The 16,091-nt window shown below is 46.7% G+C and overlaps 1 protein-coding gene and 1 long non-coding RNA gene across 2 annotated transcripts in view; one reads left to right on the forward strand and one right to left on the reverse strand.

The window, feature by feature from the left end:
* The window catches only part of xpo4 (exportin 4), a 34,838-nt gene extending 21,334 nt beyond the window's left edge, over window positions 1-13,504 (reverse strand). Inside the window, exons 1-7 of the mRNA XM_069179160.1 lie at window positions 13,418-13,504; window positions 8,888-8,993; window positions 7,348-7,489; window positions 6,793-6,931; window positions 4,819-4,935; window positions 4,138-4,291; window positions 360-472 (exon numbers count right to left, since the gene is read on the reverse strand). Coding sequence (XP_069035261.1) covers window positions 360-472; window positions 4,138-4,291; window positions 4,819-4,935; window positions 6,793-6,931; window positions 7,348-7,489; window positions 8,888-8,993; window positions 13,418-13,483 — 837 coding nt within the window. The 5' untranslated portion in view covers window positions 13,484-13,504. The remainder of the gene's footprint in view (window positions 1-359; window positions 473-4,137; window positions 4,292-4,818; window positions 4,936-6,792; window positions 6,932-7,347; window positions 7,490-8,887; window positions 8,994-13,417) is intronic.
* On the forward strand, window positions 6,695-7,717 carry LOC138223162 (uncharacterized). The gene is made up of 3 exons (XR_011181681.1): window positions 6,695-7,045; window positions 7,413-7,536; window positions 7,635-7,717. It is a non-coding gene; the product is annotated as an uncharacterized lncRNA (long non-coding RNA).
* Window positions 13,505-16,091: the final 2,587 nt, after the last annotated feature.

Raw genomic sequence — 16,091 nt, forward strand, 5'->3', positions numbered from 1 at the left:
TTGTGTGCCAATCATCAAAAACTGAAGCAAAACCACAGATCCTGAGACTTCTGCAGGCGAATTTGAGATCACAGGATTTCTGATAACACCTGCTAATGAATTACACGGCACTAGACAACACTAACTAACTTCACAAAAGACATTTCACTTCCCAAGAACGCGAAGTACGCTGTTGTAAGCTCTTCAGAAGGAACCGAACCAGCCTCCTACCTCTGCGAGAGCTCCTCGTCTTTGACTCTCGGAACAGCGGGTTGCCAATACTATACGTGTGCAGGCAGGGGGCTGTCCGAAACGCAGCACAGCGCGGAGGGGGGGCAGCCCCTGGGGGTCGGGGGGGGGGGGGGGATGGAGACACTTACTTTGAAGAAGAGATCCATGACTCTGGTGTCCAGCAGGGTCTCTCGCCAGGACTCCGTTGGTTTCAGCGTCACATTCTGGGAGGACTCGAACATCGCTATATAGTGGCGACCCAGTGATCTCTGGTCAAGGTCAAGAGCATCGCAATGAGAGGTTGGGGAAAAAAAAGACAAAGAAAAGCCCCCCCACCACCCTTATCTCTCGTCCCAGTCCAGAGCTGCTAACGGGGGCTACGCAATGGAAACTGACAGTAAGCCCCCTCCACATGCGCCACATAGCGACTCCATGTAGCCAAGGAATAAAAGGTATTAGGCACTGGGGAAGGGAGACTCCTTTAGGAATGCTGGATAAAAGCTGGACCGCCATCACAGTGCATTCCACAGGCCTGTGCTCACTTTGTCAGCCAGCGTGTCTTGTGGGCTTGGGGGAGGCCGAGCCCCCCAGCCTCCAGCCCGAGTCAACAGGTGCCAACTTTTACAAGAGCGGGCCCGAGCGAGGGGGTCCCCCCCCATCCCGGGCAAGCAGCACTGGCTTTAACGAGATCTCAAAAATAGCCCCTGCTGAAGCCTGCCGGCACCGGGCCGTGCAAGCCACCCCCCCCAGTGGAGGTACCCCAGCACCAAGGCGGCCCAGGGCTGCAGGAGCAGGGATACGAGCCTCACTGGTCCAGAAACAGCAGCACCACCGTTCACTTTCTTTCTGCGTATGAAACCGGGACAGGCTCCCACCGAATAGAAAAATATTTTTCTAAAACACTTCACTCCCAGCTTCCAGACAAGCAAAATTGGACTATTTCAAATACTGTTAAAAAGCACAGGTTTTAAACAAAAAAGTCATTTTGCATTACCCTTCATGCATCAGACCCCAGTGACAACTGTACAGAAGCTTAAATTTAAACCTACTGTGTATTCATTATACATGAATATAATCAGATATTACACCGAATAATAGCTACATTACTAATTAACACTCTTGTGTGTAAAAGGACCAGTCGTTTTCCTTAAGCACTTACCATGTAATTTACCACAGGTTCCAGAGAGTAAAGAAGGTGACTTCACTTCCCTCTTGGCTCAGTTACAAGTTCCTACAGACGTTACAGGTCCGGACAGTGAAAGGCTTGCAGTGAAACCTTACAGGACTGAACGGCTAATTTGAGGGAAGCTTTGCGATCACCACAGTATTTACCAGCATTCTCTCTCCTAATCACAGCAAAGCACTATATACTAACCAGCTGCTGACGGACACAACACCCAGCAGCCCACATGCCGAGATTTACTGGGCTCCAAAAACCTCTGTCACACAGTCTGCTGTCAACAAGGACAAGTAGTATCCTAAACACTCGGTTTAAAAACACTGGCTCGCTACACACAAAAACCTGAACCCAGAATGGGGGCAGAAAAAGAATGGGCTCTCTGAAAGCCTTTCAATTCAAAGCTGTGCCCATCACAATCACTGACAATAGTCATGAATAAAAATCTTAAGTTTATTATCTACGAGACTAACTGGGGTGATGTCCTTTACCAAGGCAGTATGATTATGAGTGATTTATAAACATGCTGAAGTACCAACTGCCACACTACAAAGCTGCCAATGTTAAGACCTTGACCTTCAGCATCCGACAAAAGCCAGTGACAAGGGGCATTAAAGCAAATAGGGAGCTTGATGTATGAGTACTATGTTATGTCTGTAGATATTTAGAAACTCTTTTTCGCCCATTCCATACCAAGATGCACAGATGTTATCTTCAGTACTGTCTAAATGGTCAATATGTGTTTCAGATCCCATGGAACTCTTTATGAGAGAAGTGGTGTGACCGCGGTATCCTGTCTAAATTTGTCTTAGGGTTTGGCCTCCCTGAAGTTTCACCTTAGTGCAAGGGGAGCTAACCAGCTTGTGTTGGTTCCGTGCTTTATGTAAAGCACTGAGATCGTTGGGATGAAACACATTAAATAGCTCCTTACATTTGTAATTACTGGACATCAATTTTAAAGAAAGGCAAACTGCATCTGCAAAAAAAAATGAATCCCCAAAAAACGATGAACAAGAAGTGAGGCCTTAGCTTAGCTCAATGTTTAGTTTTTTTTTCCAGTCAGAGCTCTTCAATACAAATTATCTTAACAATATAGGCAAAATAAGGTGGGCATTTAAAAAAAAAGCATAATAAAGAAACCGAAAGGCTGTTTCCCCAGGCCAGATCAGATTCATCCATTTACAGCACTTCCGAGTTGTGTATATAGCAACTCACCAAGTCAAATTCCTTGCAAGTGAAAACTTACTTGGCCGATAAAGTGATCGATCTATCTATCGAGAAACCTAGAGAGATGGGGAGGTAAGGCAGCAGCAGTGAAGACGAGCGGATTGCGCACTCAGCTGCAGTTGCTCTTGGACTGAACTCAACGAGAGGGGCTTTCACGGAGCGACACTAAGGGGAACCTTCTCAATTTAAATCGGGGGCGTTCCTAATTGGCAGCAACAGCAGGCTCGGCCGCCAGGTCCATGCATTGCCTATCTGTTGAGCGACATGTCGTCCTCAAGACACAACAGCACCCGCTCAAGTCAGGAGCTCTTTCGGGGAGCCGTGCTGCGAGAGATCCGACTGGGCTCCTGACCCCCACAGCCTCCCAGGGGCAGTCACTCCAAGTGCAGTCTGCTGCAAAAATCATGCTTCGCATTCCAAGCTCAAACAACACATCGGACAAAGCTCGATATTCACAAAAAGGGCCTAAAAAAAATTGTTTTTTGTTCGTTCACTGAGGAATCAGTGATTGATGCAAAACCAGAGACCTGCATCGGAGGAGTATAGCACATGTGATATGGTTAACCATGTTTAAACCTAAAAAAAAAAATAATTTCAAAATACAACATCCTCGGTGGAATAAACTTTCCTATTAAAAGTGTGATGTAGGAGCCTCTCTAATTTGAGCTCCGTGAGCACGGTTTCAAAAGTGGATCAAGTCACTAGCTGCCTCTGACTGCGATTTCCCACACAGTGGTGCACAACGGCTGAGAGCCACCTGAGCTAGATGGGACTAGGCTTGGCCAGGTCACCACAGCGACCCGTGTTCAACCTGAATTCCTCAAAGGCCAGGGAGTGACCATGAAAACACTACATGGCAGCAACAGCAGAATCCACACGCCCAGAGTCCCTATCGCTGCAGGGCATTAGGAAGACACCACAACCAATTTAAATCAGCAGCAGGGCATCTAGACAAACTACAGCATCCTCTTGTTCAAAAGGAACTAATGTTTGTATTTTAACATTACTGGACGATGTACTGGAATTAACGCTTCAACCAGGGCCTGTCCTACAAATAACAGCCTTTAGCTCAGAGGACATAATATTGGTTTTGTGTTGACTATGCAATGACTGAGACACAAAGCAAGACCGAGACGTTGCAAAGTCAGCAAAATGCAAGGAAATACAGTGAAACAGGAAAGCTACAGCCATGGCTTCGTTTGTGACAACCCTGTTTGGAAGACACAGGGAAAACTACAAAAACGAGCACAGCATTACGAGCAACATTCAATGAAAACAGGCGAGGAAAGGCTTCCTCCAATCCCTGCAATCGGCTTTCAGCTCCTGACAGATGGAGAACATCGGAGGGCAAAAAAAAAAAAAAGACACTTAGCACGGTTGTCCTACTACTGACAGGTCAACATAATTCTAAAAGATGTTGCCCTTCAAGGATCTCATCCAAATCAAGGACAGGTGCTCCAGCTGCTCTAGGTAGAGGAGAGCAGAAAATGAACAAATATGGTTGCGATCTTTGGAAAGGATATGGTTGGGCGGGAGGAAGTTCCAGCTGAGGACCTGGTTGGCTAAAGCAAGGTAGCGCTGGAACACCGAGGACATCTGAGCACTGAGGTTCTCTCTCAGGCTGAACTCCTGCAGCACCTCCACCGTCAGCACGAAGATCTGCCGCAGGTCCTCCTCCTGCAGGCCCAGGACAGGAGTGAAAAATTCAGGAAGTGCCGGGCGCATGGGATGGGACGCCAGTCCACCCCAGGGCATACACAGACAGACACGCACACGCACACACTCACACCAGGGCCAGTTCTCCCAGAAGCCAGTGCACCCACCAGTGTGTCTTTGGACTGTGGGGTGAGACCTGGAGCTCGAACACAGGGAGAACACACAAACTCCACTGTAGCTGTAATTAAACCCGGCAACCCAGCTCTGTGAGGCAGCAATGCTAAGCACTGTGCCACCGCGCCGCACTAAGAACTTCTTCTTAGAAGACTTCTTTGAATTTCCTTCAGCAGGTGTGTTCAATTCCTTTCCCACTGCACTGATGAACTTCGGCCTCTTTTTCCCTGCGTGATTAATTACTTTAAAAGGAGAGCATTCAGTCCCACCGCAAAACATACATTTGCTCAGTGACCGGACGGGGCACAGCGTTCCACACACACCCGCCCTCCAGTCCCACCGCTCACCCAGAGGGGCACGCCGGGGGTTCTCACCTGGAAAACACGCTTGCAGCTGCCGTGGAACTCCATGCTGAGCCCAATGTTGCTTGTTTTACTGGAGCTGGAAAACTCGCTCAGCAGCGCCGTCAGAATGGAGCAGGCCAGCGTCTGCTGCGGAAACCAAACGCCACCAGTCTGCGGGTCAGACACTGCAAGCAAGAACACTAAACACCAGGGCGACTAAAACCCCGGCTTAAAGTGGCCTCCCCACCTTCCGATTCAAGAGCTGCCACACAGCGACCCCAGAGAGTGGTTTCACGCTGGCAACAGATGAACTGAAATGTATCGAGATTTACATTAGATTCATTTTTAATTACTTTTTCAAGGTATATAACTGCTGTAGTGGTGCAAAAGGTTTTTATGTACTACGTCATACTATCAAGCAACATGTATTAAGTCTGCCGCAGCGACCTGCACCCCACGCGGGGAAGAAGATCGCGAACGTGACGAAGTTTGAGCTGGGGGAGCGCCGCGGAGGGCCGCGCTGCGCGGAAGGTAGGTAGCAGCAGGGCTCCCCTGAGGCCGGGGCTCTGCCGGAGCGAGGGAGGCGGGCAATGACAGGCAGAGGTCAGCGCGCCCTCCCCCCCTCTCTCCAGGGGGGTCTCCCGGCGCGCAGGGGCAGCTCAAAGCGCCGGGCCAGGCCCCAGACGGGACGGAGCCAATGAGGGACACAGGGGCTGGGCCTTCCAGGGGTCAGCCAAGCGCCCACAGGCGAGAGGCAAATATGCGCACTACTGCTCCGCATGCCGGAGATGAAAGCGCGGGCGCTGCTATTTTTACTGGGGCGCACGCGACAGCTGAGAACAGGGCCTTTTATCCATCAGCCCAGGGCTTTCATCCGACACTCGAGCCGGGGCTAGGCCACGCCAGGCCTCCCCTCGCGCCGGCCAAGCCGCTGTTTGCAAACGGACCCCCCCGCCCTACAAGGCCACTCTCTCCGACTCGCTGCTGTGGTGTTGAGGTACGACACGGAGCTTCCAGTGTGTGTGTGTGTGTGTGTATGTGTTTTTTTGCGTGGTTTGTGCATTACCATGTTCTTTCAATGCCTAACAATCCGCAAGCTGCGGCGAGCAGTGAACAAACAACCCGCTCTTCAGTAAGTAAAATGCAGCTGGCTGAATAAAGCACAGGAAAACGACACTGACACGTCTTGAGTCAGAGGTAACGACACACGTGAAATCTTAAAACGCTCTTTGCTTCTTACAAGGGCAGGGATTGCGAAAACCTCTCACGCCCTCTAGTGGAGGAGAACTGGCATGACAATTCTCGAAGGGTAAATATGGAGAGACTGATCTAATCAAGGCAAAAGTACCCCCATGATGGGCCTGCCTCTCCAACAACAGGGAATCGCACGCCAATTTGTCAAGCTAGCAAAGGTTTGCACAAAGAGGAGAATCAAAATGTGTCGTGAGAAACAAAATTCCGCTTGTGAACCACACAGAAAAAGGAAGGGATGACTTCAACAATTTGCAACAGAGATTTGATTATACCCTCTAAAACACTGCATCTGATCTTAAAATGTTTTCCTACTTTCTAAATACTGTTTAGAGATTACCCAGCAATAATGTGTAAACAGGTTAAACTGTTATGATAACAACAACGACCTGAGAATTTAATCTCCCCTACGGTGGCAGCACAAACAGCAACATCCCTGCAAGTGACAAGTGGGATATCTTTGCATTTCTAATTCCTGTACTTAGAAAATGATTTATCAGGCGCAACCTTCTAACCCAAATAAGGATGTTTATCTTATGTCAAGAAAAATGAAATGCAAGCAAGCTGCAGCAATGCGTCATTGTAAACAGACCTACAAAAGACACCAGATCTTTAGTGTTGATGTTTTCATTCCTTTACTTGCTGAAGCCTGAAAATCAGAAATGACTTCAGCCCGTACACGTCTCCCAATAAAAGAGAGACTTCAAGCAGGTTAGTACACCAGCGGATCTCCGCCACCCTCGGCCCGCTTACCACTGTGGGGTTCCCACTGCTGATGAGCTGGCTGACCTCGTGGAAAATGCCCTTGCAGTCAATGGACTTGTCCAGTGAGCCGCGCTTGACGATAACGGCCACAGCCAGGAGAATCTGCTCTCTCACGTACTTCTGGAGGCTGAAAGGAGAGGGGGGATTCAGCACAAGCAAGGGGAGCCATCCCACAGAAGCCCAAAAGAGCCACAGAGCGAGAGCCGGGTCGTCTGAGGGCGCCCCGGGAAGGGCAGGAAGGGTAAGGACATCTGTTGCCGCGCAGAAATAGAAGAACCTCAACCCTCCAATGCTCAGTGCGCCTGGTTTTACAGAAACGTTTGCTTTGCTGATTATACGTATTTCAGCACAACTACAAAACGAGTACAAATGGTCCATTACCACATCTAAAACCTGGAGCTCTAAGTTACTGGCAAATAACTGTCAAAGCTCCTACACATCAGGTTATTGGTTAGATGGAAAATGCTATGCAGCTTGCTCGAAGCTCAGCAATTCTACACAGCCCGATGGTGCCAGTGCCACCGGAGAGCTCCCCTCACTCACTTGGGCCTCTGCAAGACGTAGGTGAGCAGGAATGTGCGCAGCGACTCAATGCTGCTCTTCTCTAGGAGAATCCACTCTCGGACCACCGCCTCCATGATCGCTGTGGCCGCCTGGAAAAGGACGTAGTCCACCTTGCTGGTTTCTGGGAAGAAAGGGGAAGCATCGGGCACACGGACAGTCACGCAACAGGCAGGAAAACTCCGCCTACTCCGGTCAGACCAAACGTTCATTTCTTTGAATCTGAAAATGAAATCCATCCAAACGACAAAACTTTTGTTTTATCTCAGCCCGAGGTGGACAGCAAACACGACACACACCTGGGATTCACCTGGCAGTGCCGAGACAAAACGAAGCTGAATTATCAGACTGGGTAAGTCAATAAGCGTCACCCCCCCCGGAGCAGGCTGCAAGGACAATGGCGCCGATATTTCGAATCTATGAAATGTTAATTCAACCAGTGAGTAATGAAGAACCTGAATTAATGTATTGCTGAAAATTATTTCAATTCATTTTTTAAAATGTACTTTAAAAAAAATACTTGGACCATTTTGGTTTGGGTCTACATAGAACAGATATTTAAAAAAAAAACATTTACACACTGATAGGCTTATGAGGCGTTTAAGTAATTACAAGAACATTGTAACTGCATATGAACATTAAGCCCTTTAAAAAATTTCCAACCCCATGAGAATTAGGTGTAGAACTAAGCAAACTGGGCCATAAAGCCACGCAAGAACAAGGCCATGTAGAAAAGCATACAGTCAGGGACTATCAGGAAAGAACAACCCTTTTCATTGTCTCAAAATGTAAAAAGCCAAACACATACGCTCAGAAGAAAATCATGCACTGTCTTTGTGGATGTAATGAGATCTCTGACTCCTGAATACTTCTAGAGTACTGAGAGTAGAACTAAATGTAAAATGGATTATACTGACACTACTAATTAGCCTAAATGTAACATAAGCTAGGCTGTGAGAAACACTAATTACTCAGAATTAATTAAAAGAAAGTCTGCTTCCCCAGATGTATATATATATATCTCATGATTAATGGTGAATATAGATTAATGATGAATGGTGAATTATATTTTACTGGTAAATGTTCATGCATGTTAAGTTCATGCTGTATATAGTAGGATGAGCCTTTTGATTTTTATTTTTATCATCATTATTTAACATCATAAAAAACAATAGCACATTTCTTACACAACTCTAGGATATTGTAATAAGTACTCTAATAAGAATTACATGTGCAGGCACACTGACTAAAACACACTGCTGTGATAACCAGGTAAGAGAGAGAAGCAAAGATAAATTTTAACTTCTCATCTCAGTTCAAGCTCTGTTAATGCTACAGCAACCACGATAAGCTCTGGCCCAAGGGGCAGCTGATTCCTTGACTTTTTTCTAATCTCAAGCAATCCACTAATTAATAGCGGGAACATTTTCCAATCCTATTGAATTTCATAAATTATGTATATTAAGGTCAGAGCCTTGCCCTCTCATTAAGCAATGAGGTTATTTTTATCTGTTACACCTACCTAGAATGTGCTTGCACACAGCAAAGGGAGACTTGGACTTTCTGAAGGACAGGAAAATGTGCTCCGCGTGCTGACGCTGTTCATTGCTGACCATAGATGGCGGCGCCTGTGGAAACAAAGTGGATGTGGCGGATCAGACAGGGAGCAGTTCTGGACACATGCGACTCCCTACTTATGGGTGAGCGAGAAAGTAAAAGCTCCACGTGGTTAAACTGTTGCAATGATTTACAGCGCAGCACGTCTTCAAAAACATAAACATCAACATTGTTTCTTAAGAGCAGGGGTCTCCAGCACTGCTCTGGGAGAGCCCCAATCTACGACGTTTTACAGATCACAATTAAGTGAGGAGTTCCTAAAGAAACAATTGAGCCAATTAAGAACAATTAAGCATGATCGTTAATGGGGGGGGTTTATCACAACCACAACCTAGTTTATCCTTTCCTGACTTTCCTTCTAGACCAAAAAGCAAGGTTCTCCAGCTGTGATCCTGGGGAACCCCAGACCAGTCAGGTCTCCTAAGTCTGAAGACAATAGGCACCTGTGTTTTGATTAAATAAAAAAAAAATAATTAAGAGAAGTCTGGTTGCTCAGCTTTGAAGGGTATTCATATTTTGATTCCAAATAATTTCCGATTTGTTCTCGCTTTACTACTAATAATAATAATATTTCTTTATTAGCCCTATACAATTTCTTGCATTAGGAATTCGTCTTTTCGCATACCCCAGCTTTTCTCCAAGGAGACACAGACACACAGACAGGGAGAGAAGCTTGGGGTCAGAGCGCAGGGTCTGCCATTGTACGGCGCCCCTGTACAGAGTGTAAAACAACTTATACCCCAGGTGCCTTCATTAATCACATATCAATTAGCAACAAAAAAAACAGTTTGGTAGTCTTAAAAGCCTCCTCCTGCTTGTACCCTTTCGTGTGTTCTTAAAAATCCTCTTTTTGATACAGTGCATGTTTTCAGAGAGCACAAATTGTTACTTTTATCTTCCCGTTTATAACTTTCAGATCCAAATTCAAAATTGTGAATAAGATAATGAACTTCCAGAAAAATCTTCCAGAGATTCCCTAGAGAATTCATCTGAGTCAACCCCTACATTTTCACAAATAGGTAAAATAAAAGGTAAAACAAAACGTGTAAAAAGTGAAAAAGTATATACAGAATATTTAACAGGCGCTTAGTTTCTTTACACTTTCAAAGTGTTCCCTCAATCATGAAAAGCGTATCTAAAGTTTTTAAAAGTATCTAAGAAACTCATTAGCTTTTCTATCAGTTGCTTTACTGAAGGTTGTGGAAGTCCTTTAAAAGATTGCCCATTATCACCTGTGGTAACTGATCCTATGCATGGATCACTGTGATTTCTAATTGGTGAAAAGATAAAATTTTCTTGTGCACATCTCTTTTGCAGATGTCAATTTGATATCATACATTGATGATAGAGCAATACTGAACCAGTACAACCAGTACATTAAAACCAACAAAGCACCATTACCAATAATTTTATGAATAAGGTCTAATTGTTCATGGGGATCAAAAAGTGATTCAAAAGGTTCAAGCGTTTGAGTGAAAATTAATGCATTAAGATGCTTTATTTACAGAAGGTAAATCAGGATTATGGGCAGCACTGTGGTGCTGTGGTTAGCATTTCTGCCTTGCAGCGCTGGGTTCCCAGGATGAGCTCCACAACTTGGGTGCTGTCTGTGTGGGGTTTGTATGTTCTCCCTACGTTTGCATGGGTTCCTTCCAGGTGCTCCGAGATAGACTCAGGCTCCCCTGTGAACACGAACTGGAAGAAGCTGTTGGAAAATGAACGGATGGACAGCATGATGACAACATCAAGAACATTTGTATGTGTGGCATTAAGACTACAATGAACTCACTGCAGCGTGATGAATGAGCACAGTGTCAAATGGCTGGATACAGTGACAGGGGTCCAGCTGGAGACACTACTGCGTCGCCACCACTGGCAGCAACCCTTGTTCCTTGCCCTGGTGCTGCTCTGCAAGTTGAGGATGTTACCTGTCTCCCAGACAATATAAGACTGGTACTGGACGAAGCACCGAATACATATTATATTTCAGACTATTTCCAGTTCAAAGTTCCCCTTGGCATGATCAAAGACACAGTGCCTATAAAAGGTCTACACCCTTTCCCAAGTAACACAATGAGGGAATGTGTAAACAATGCTAGATCTAGGCGAGTTACTTTGTTACAGGACTTGTCCAAGTAGAATTAACAGCTGTACTTAAATAAATAAAAGGTGCTTTCACCAAGAACTAATTCAAGGGTCCTGCACACTTACCCACCCCCCTTCTTCCAGGTGTTCATTTGTAATCATTTTTCAGAATGTCTGAGCATTTGTTTTTCACTCAAGAGGTTGTGGGCAACAGTGTAAATAAAGGTCAACTAAATTCTGATTTGAGCTGTCCCAATTTCAGGCTGGTAGGTAGGCAAAGTAACAAAATGTGTTACTTTGGAAAGATTGTGCAGACTTTCGACCGGCACTCAAGATACAGAGGCGAAGCACCTGCTCAGCTCTGTGGGCTCAGTAAGGGCAAAGGAGACAAGAGCCAGGCAGCTCTGGAATCTGGTCCCTGTGCTGTGGAACAATATTCAAAACCTCTCAAGCATCAGCAAGTTCAGGCCAGGGGTCTTCTTCAGACTCCGCAGAATAGGAAGACGAGGACTACGAGTTGTAGTGCATTAAAAATTGAGAACAGGTGGCACTTTACACACAGGGTGTGGGAGTGTGGAACAAACCACAAGGCACCTCGCTGAAGCCAATATCTTGACTTGGCTTAAAAAAAGGCTACAGATCCTTGGACCCAACAGCTACTAGCAATCGAGCAGGCTAGATGGGGCGAATAAACTGCTCGTTTGTAACCTCTTAGGCTCTAGAGGTCAATCAAGCATACAAACTCCCAAAAGACAAAGCACACTGCAGTTCTGCTTTGTGGCCAGCAGGCCCCCAAAATGTTCACATTTCTGCAAAGAATTGACATAGAATACCTTCAAAACTAGTATGATCTTTGAACAGAAAGTGGACGCTTTTGTTTTTCCACTGTCGAGTCGATGATGCATTGCGACTGGGCAGACCAAAGCACCAGCTCTACCAGTGCTGCGGGGCACTCAAGCACCTGCCTACAGTTCTCAAGATACAGAAGCTTTGCACTTGTGACCTAAAGCAAAATCTTTTTTAAACAATGAAAAATTATTTTTTCCCCCCACAGAGTATATAAACTTGGGCTTAAGTATTTTAAACTTTTTAGTTTTTGACAGATACGATCGTCGGTGCATTTCCACGACCTGACTGTGGTCGTTCATTTTGGATTTGGGATGAGGCTTCATTTTGAGGGCAATCCGACCCACGCAAAATACACAAAAGCTGTGTCTTTACAAACCTACACGGAAACCCACGAGGAAACGGATCAATTAGAACCAAGCTACTGGCGGCACATTTGCAATAAATGAGCAACGCGCACACGTTCAGCTGCAAGGAAATAATTTTCGACAAGAGTTCGGCGCTTCTCTCATCACTCAGTATTTGAAGATGCCGCACACGCCTGGCTCGGGGAGCAGAAAATATGGCAGCCTCCATCCAAAACCGGCGTCACTTCACGGAGACCGAGGACATCACACTAAAGATGTTCAAATCGCAGACCTGCGTCGTCAGGAAAGACCACTCCTCTGGGGACCGTGTTGTCGTTGTGTCATTGTAAAAACAACAGTTCGTGATGCGCTATTAATCTCCACCCGCCTGCGATCGGACAGACCCTCTGCACAACCACCCACAATGCACCCTCGCTGCCTGTTCGTATTTGTAGGAAAAAGTGGGGGGAAATCTGATTTGCCTTTTAGCCGACGAGGACAAAAAAAAAAAGCCCGTCAACTCCTGATCTCCACAAGTTCCCGAGCAGTGCCTCAACATCATGGCGCTCGTGTGAAACTTCTGCAGCAAGACATCCCGACCGCACGGCGCCCAAAACAACACAAGCGTGGCACCCGACCAGCCCCCACAGGAGCGGTGTTCCTCGCAGTGTCATTTTATCAGGAGAAACCCAGCGACGCCGGCTTCGTCTCCACCGCCCCCACAGGTCGAACGCACTGGTTTGCCCCCAGACCCCGACGGGACCCGCTGACCCAGGACCACGCCGGAGGGATGCTGAGCGCCCGACCGGAGTGGCAGGCACTGTTGCGTTATCCACCACCTCACCCCGCTCCTGCCCTCGCCTCCCGCAGAACGACGGGCCGGACCACACAAACGAAAGCCCCGCAAGAGACCTGCGTGTTCTCCGGAGTTTCAGGCCAACGCAGGGAGCTCCGGGGGCCCCCGGGACGCCGCGGTTTGATCCAGGTTTGCGGGATGGAGACACGCCACGCATCCCCTGCATCTCCTATCCAAACAAGCCGCCGCACAGGGCAGCCGGGGCGTCGCTTTTTCTCGGCGCTCGGCCCCTCCAAGGTAACCGAAGCCCACGCAGCACCGGGAAACGCGAGCGGAGGCACCCCCCTCTCTCCCCTCTCACCATTAAAACTTTCGCAGCGCTCTCCAGCTGTGAAATCACTTCTGAGGCACCAGCCGCCGCCATCATGGTCTCTCTTCAATGACGCGCCATGCGCTGCATTGTGGGATGAGGCGGCGCGCTGGGCCAATGGGTTCGTGAGCGCAGCCCCGTGCGCGCTCCGGGCCGGCCCGTGCGCGCCGCCGGGGCTCGGGAGCTCCCAGTTCCGAGAAGTCGCCTCGCCTCGGGGGCGCGCCTGCAGAGAGCCCGGAAAAGCGAAGAGAAATGAAGCGCCCGCTCACTCTCCTTTTATGACCAGTTACAAATAGCGGCATGGTCAGAAGAACCCTGGTTTACCTTACCTTGCTGCCTACGCATGCTGGCGCAGCTACCCACCTGAACTACTTGTTCTAGGTCTTCCGCGGACTGTGCCCAGTGTAGTTCAGGTGGGGAGCTGCTTCAGCATGCGTAGGCTGCAAAGGAACAAGTAATAGGTTTATTCCATGCTGGAAAAAAAAGAAGAAAGAGAACACAACGTTTCGGCCGTGGAGCCTTCTTCGGGTGTGGCCGAAACGTTGTGTTCTCTTTCTTCTTTTTTTCAGCATGGAATAAACCTATTGTTCCTGTGCCCAGTGTAGCTGCCGTCATCACGGTTCAGTGGCGAGGGGGTCTCATTAGAGACAGGGTTCTTACGGGGGGTCTCGGAGTTGTAGACGTCCAGTTCAGAGATAGTAACAATATATGTAAATACTGTAACGCGTTCTCCGCTCCCACCTCAGCACGCCCCTCACCGCCTGGGCTCGGACCCGGGTCTCCGGGTCGCGCCGGCTGAGCTAAACAAGACCTTCTTCAGCCTTCTTCATCCCTGTTACGCACATGGGGCGTATTCGTTAAGTCTTTTATGATGTGTCTTTATTGTAAATGTCTGTATAGGTTTTTTGTTTCATGTTAATTGTATTGGTTTTCTTTCTTAGTGGAACACTGATTGTACTCATCGGTCACGCCAATAAAGCACCTTGAATTGAATTGAGTTAGTAACAGCCTCAGTGTCTGCACAGTTTGAGTGCTGGAGACTTGAGCTTTACTAGAAAGAACCTTAAATTACTGCGCTGCCTAAGCTGAAACAATTAACAGCTCATTTACAGACAATTATAGTAAAACAGATACTGTACGCATATATATTGTTGGACTTTTTACTCTACAGGTGCAAGAATAAAACCAGTTGCGTATAATCCGCAGCGTGCGCTTTTATATCCACTGAGGCATGTGGTAGTCTCCGGCGACAGCTCTGCACTTCGATTAAAGAAGCATGGACAGTAAATAAGAGTCTGTGCCGGACCACACAAACGAAAGCACCGCAAGAGACCTGCGTGTTTTCCGGAGTTTCAGGCCAACGCAGGGAGCTCCGGGAGCCCCCGGGACGCCGCGGTTTGATCCAGGTTTGCGGGATGGAGACACGCCACACATCCCCTGCATCTCCTATCCAAAGCAACAGCTTGAGCTGCAAGATCGCGGGTTTGAGCTTCATGACTGTGTATGTCTGTGCACCGCCTATTCCACCAAGGTCAGGGCACTCGGAGTGCAAACAGACTGGGGTAAATTCTCCTGAGAAATACTCAAAGGTGTCAATGTTGCCTTGTCCTCATTGCTTATGAATTCATGCTCCAGATTCTGTAAAATTGTTCTGCAGGATTTTGGCTGTTATCATAGGAATACCACTGACATTTATTAAATAAATTCTTACATTTACAATTTCTTACATTTTACAATTGTTTTGTGTGGTTTACCAACCTCCAGATGTGTCTCCATACGAGTATGAAACATTTCTGCTACTTTTGTCTTTCAGGTTCCTGTGGAACTCAAAATCGTATATTTTCCACATCTTAAAAGTAAACAGTTTGCTCAAAGAAAATTATTGGCTTGGACACTAATAACCAGCTATGGTTTACATACAATAGTAGTGGCTTAAGTTAAAAATATAACCATTGTTTCTAGAAGTTAACTTTGTGAATGTGTGATAACTATCTGTACTTGGCATTTTTGTGGAACCTGTCTATGTTAGTTCTGTTGGTTTATTGAAACTATAAATGTATTATAAGCCTATGAAAGGACCTCTTATTATGAAGGGTGGGTGTTGCGGCCAATATTGTGCATGTAGATTTTGACTCTGCTTTATGAAATCTTCAGCTGGATAGATTTTCCATGCCTCTTTGTGCTGCGTACAGATTCTCAATCAGTGTTTAATTCAGAGTCCAGAGAGTATGGACAGTGTATTTAGAAGGCTTAATTTGATTATTGCTTTGAGCGGCAGATCTATGAAACTTCAGGTTTTGCACAGAACTAGCAAAGGCTCATATCTTTTCAGCATAGACAGCATGAAACATCATTGGTCAACTTCACTGTCCGTTCTAACCATGTTCCACTTTGTTCCCTCAGCTCTGTCTACGATGAAGCAGACTATATCCTGGAATTCTAGAATTTAATTCTAGCTAATGGAATGTGCAAAGTGTTCTGTACACTGGGACTAAGGGATTGTGTGTTGGTATATAGTCTTTTCCACTGCACATTTTGGCAAAAAAGCTGAACTGAATGATGATAAAGTAAATCCAATAAGATGGTGTACACGAGACACTTCAGAGTTTATGTAGCATGTTTACTGTACTGATACACTAAGCCAAGACAAGCTTTCAAATGCAAA

This window comes from Lepisosteus oculatus, chromosome 15 (assembly GCF_040954835.1).
Source record: "Lepisosteus oculatus isolate fLepOcu1 chromosome 15, fLepOcu1.hap2, whole genome shotgun sequence".
In the NCBI taxonomy this organism is placed as follows: domain Eukaryota; kingdom Metazoa; phylum Chordata; class Actinopteri; order Semionotiformes; family Lepisosteidae; genus Lepisosteus; species Lepisosteus oculatus.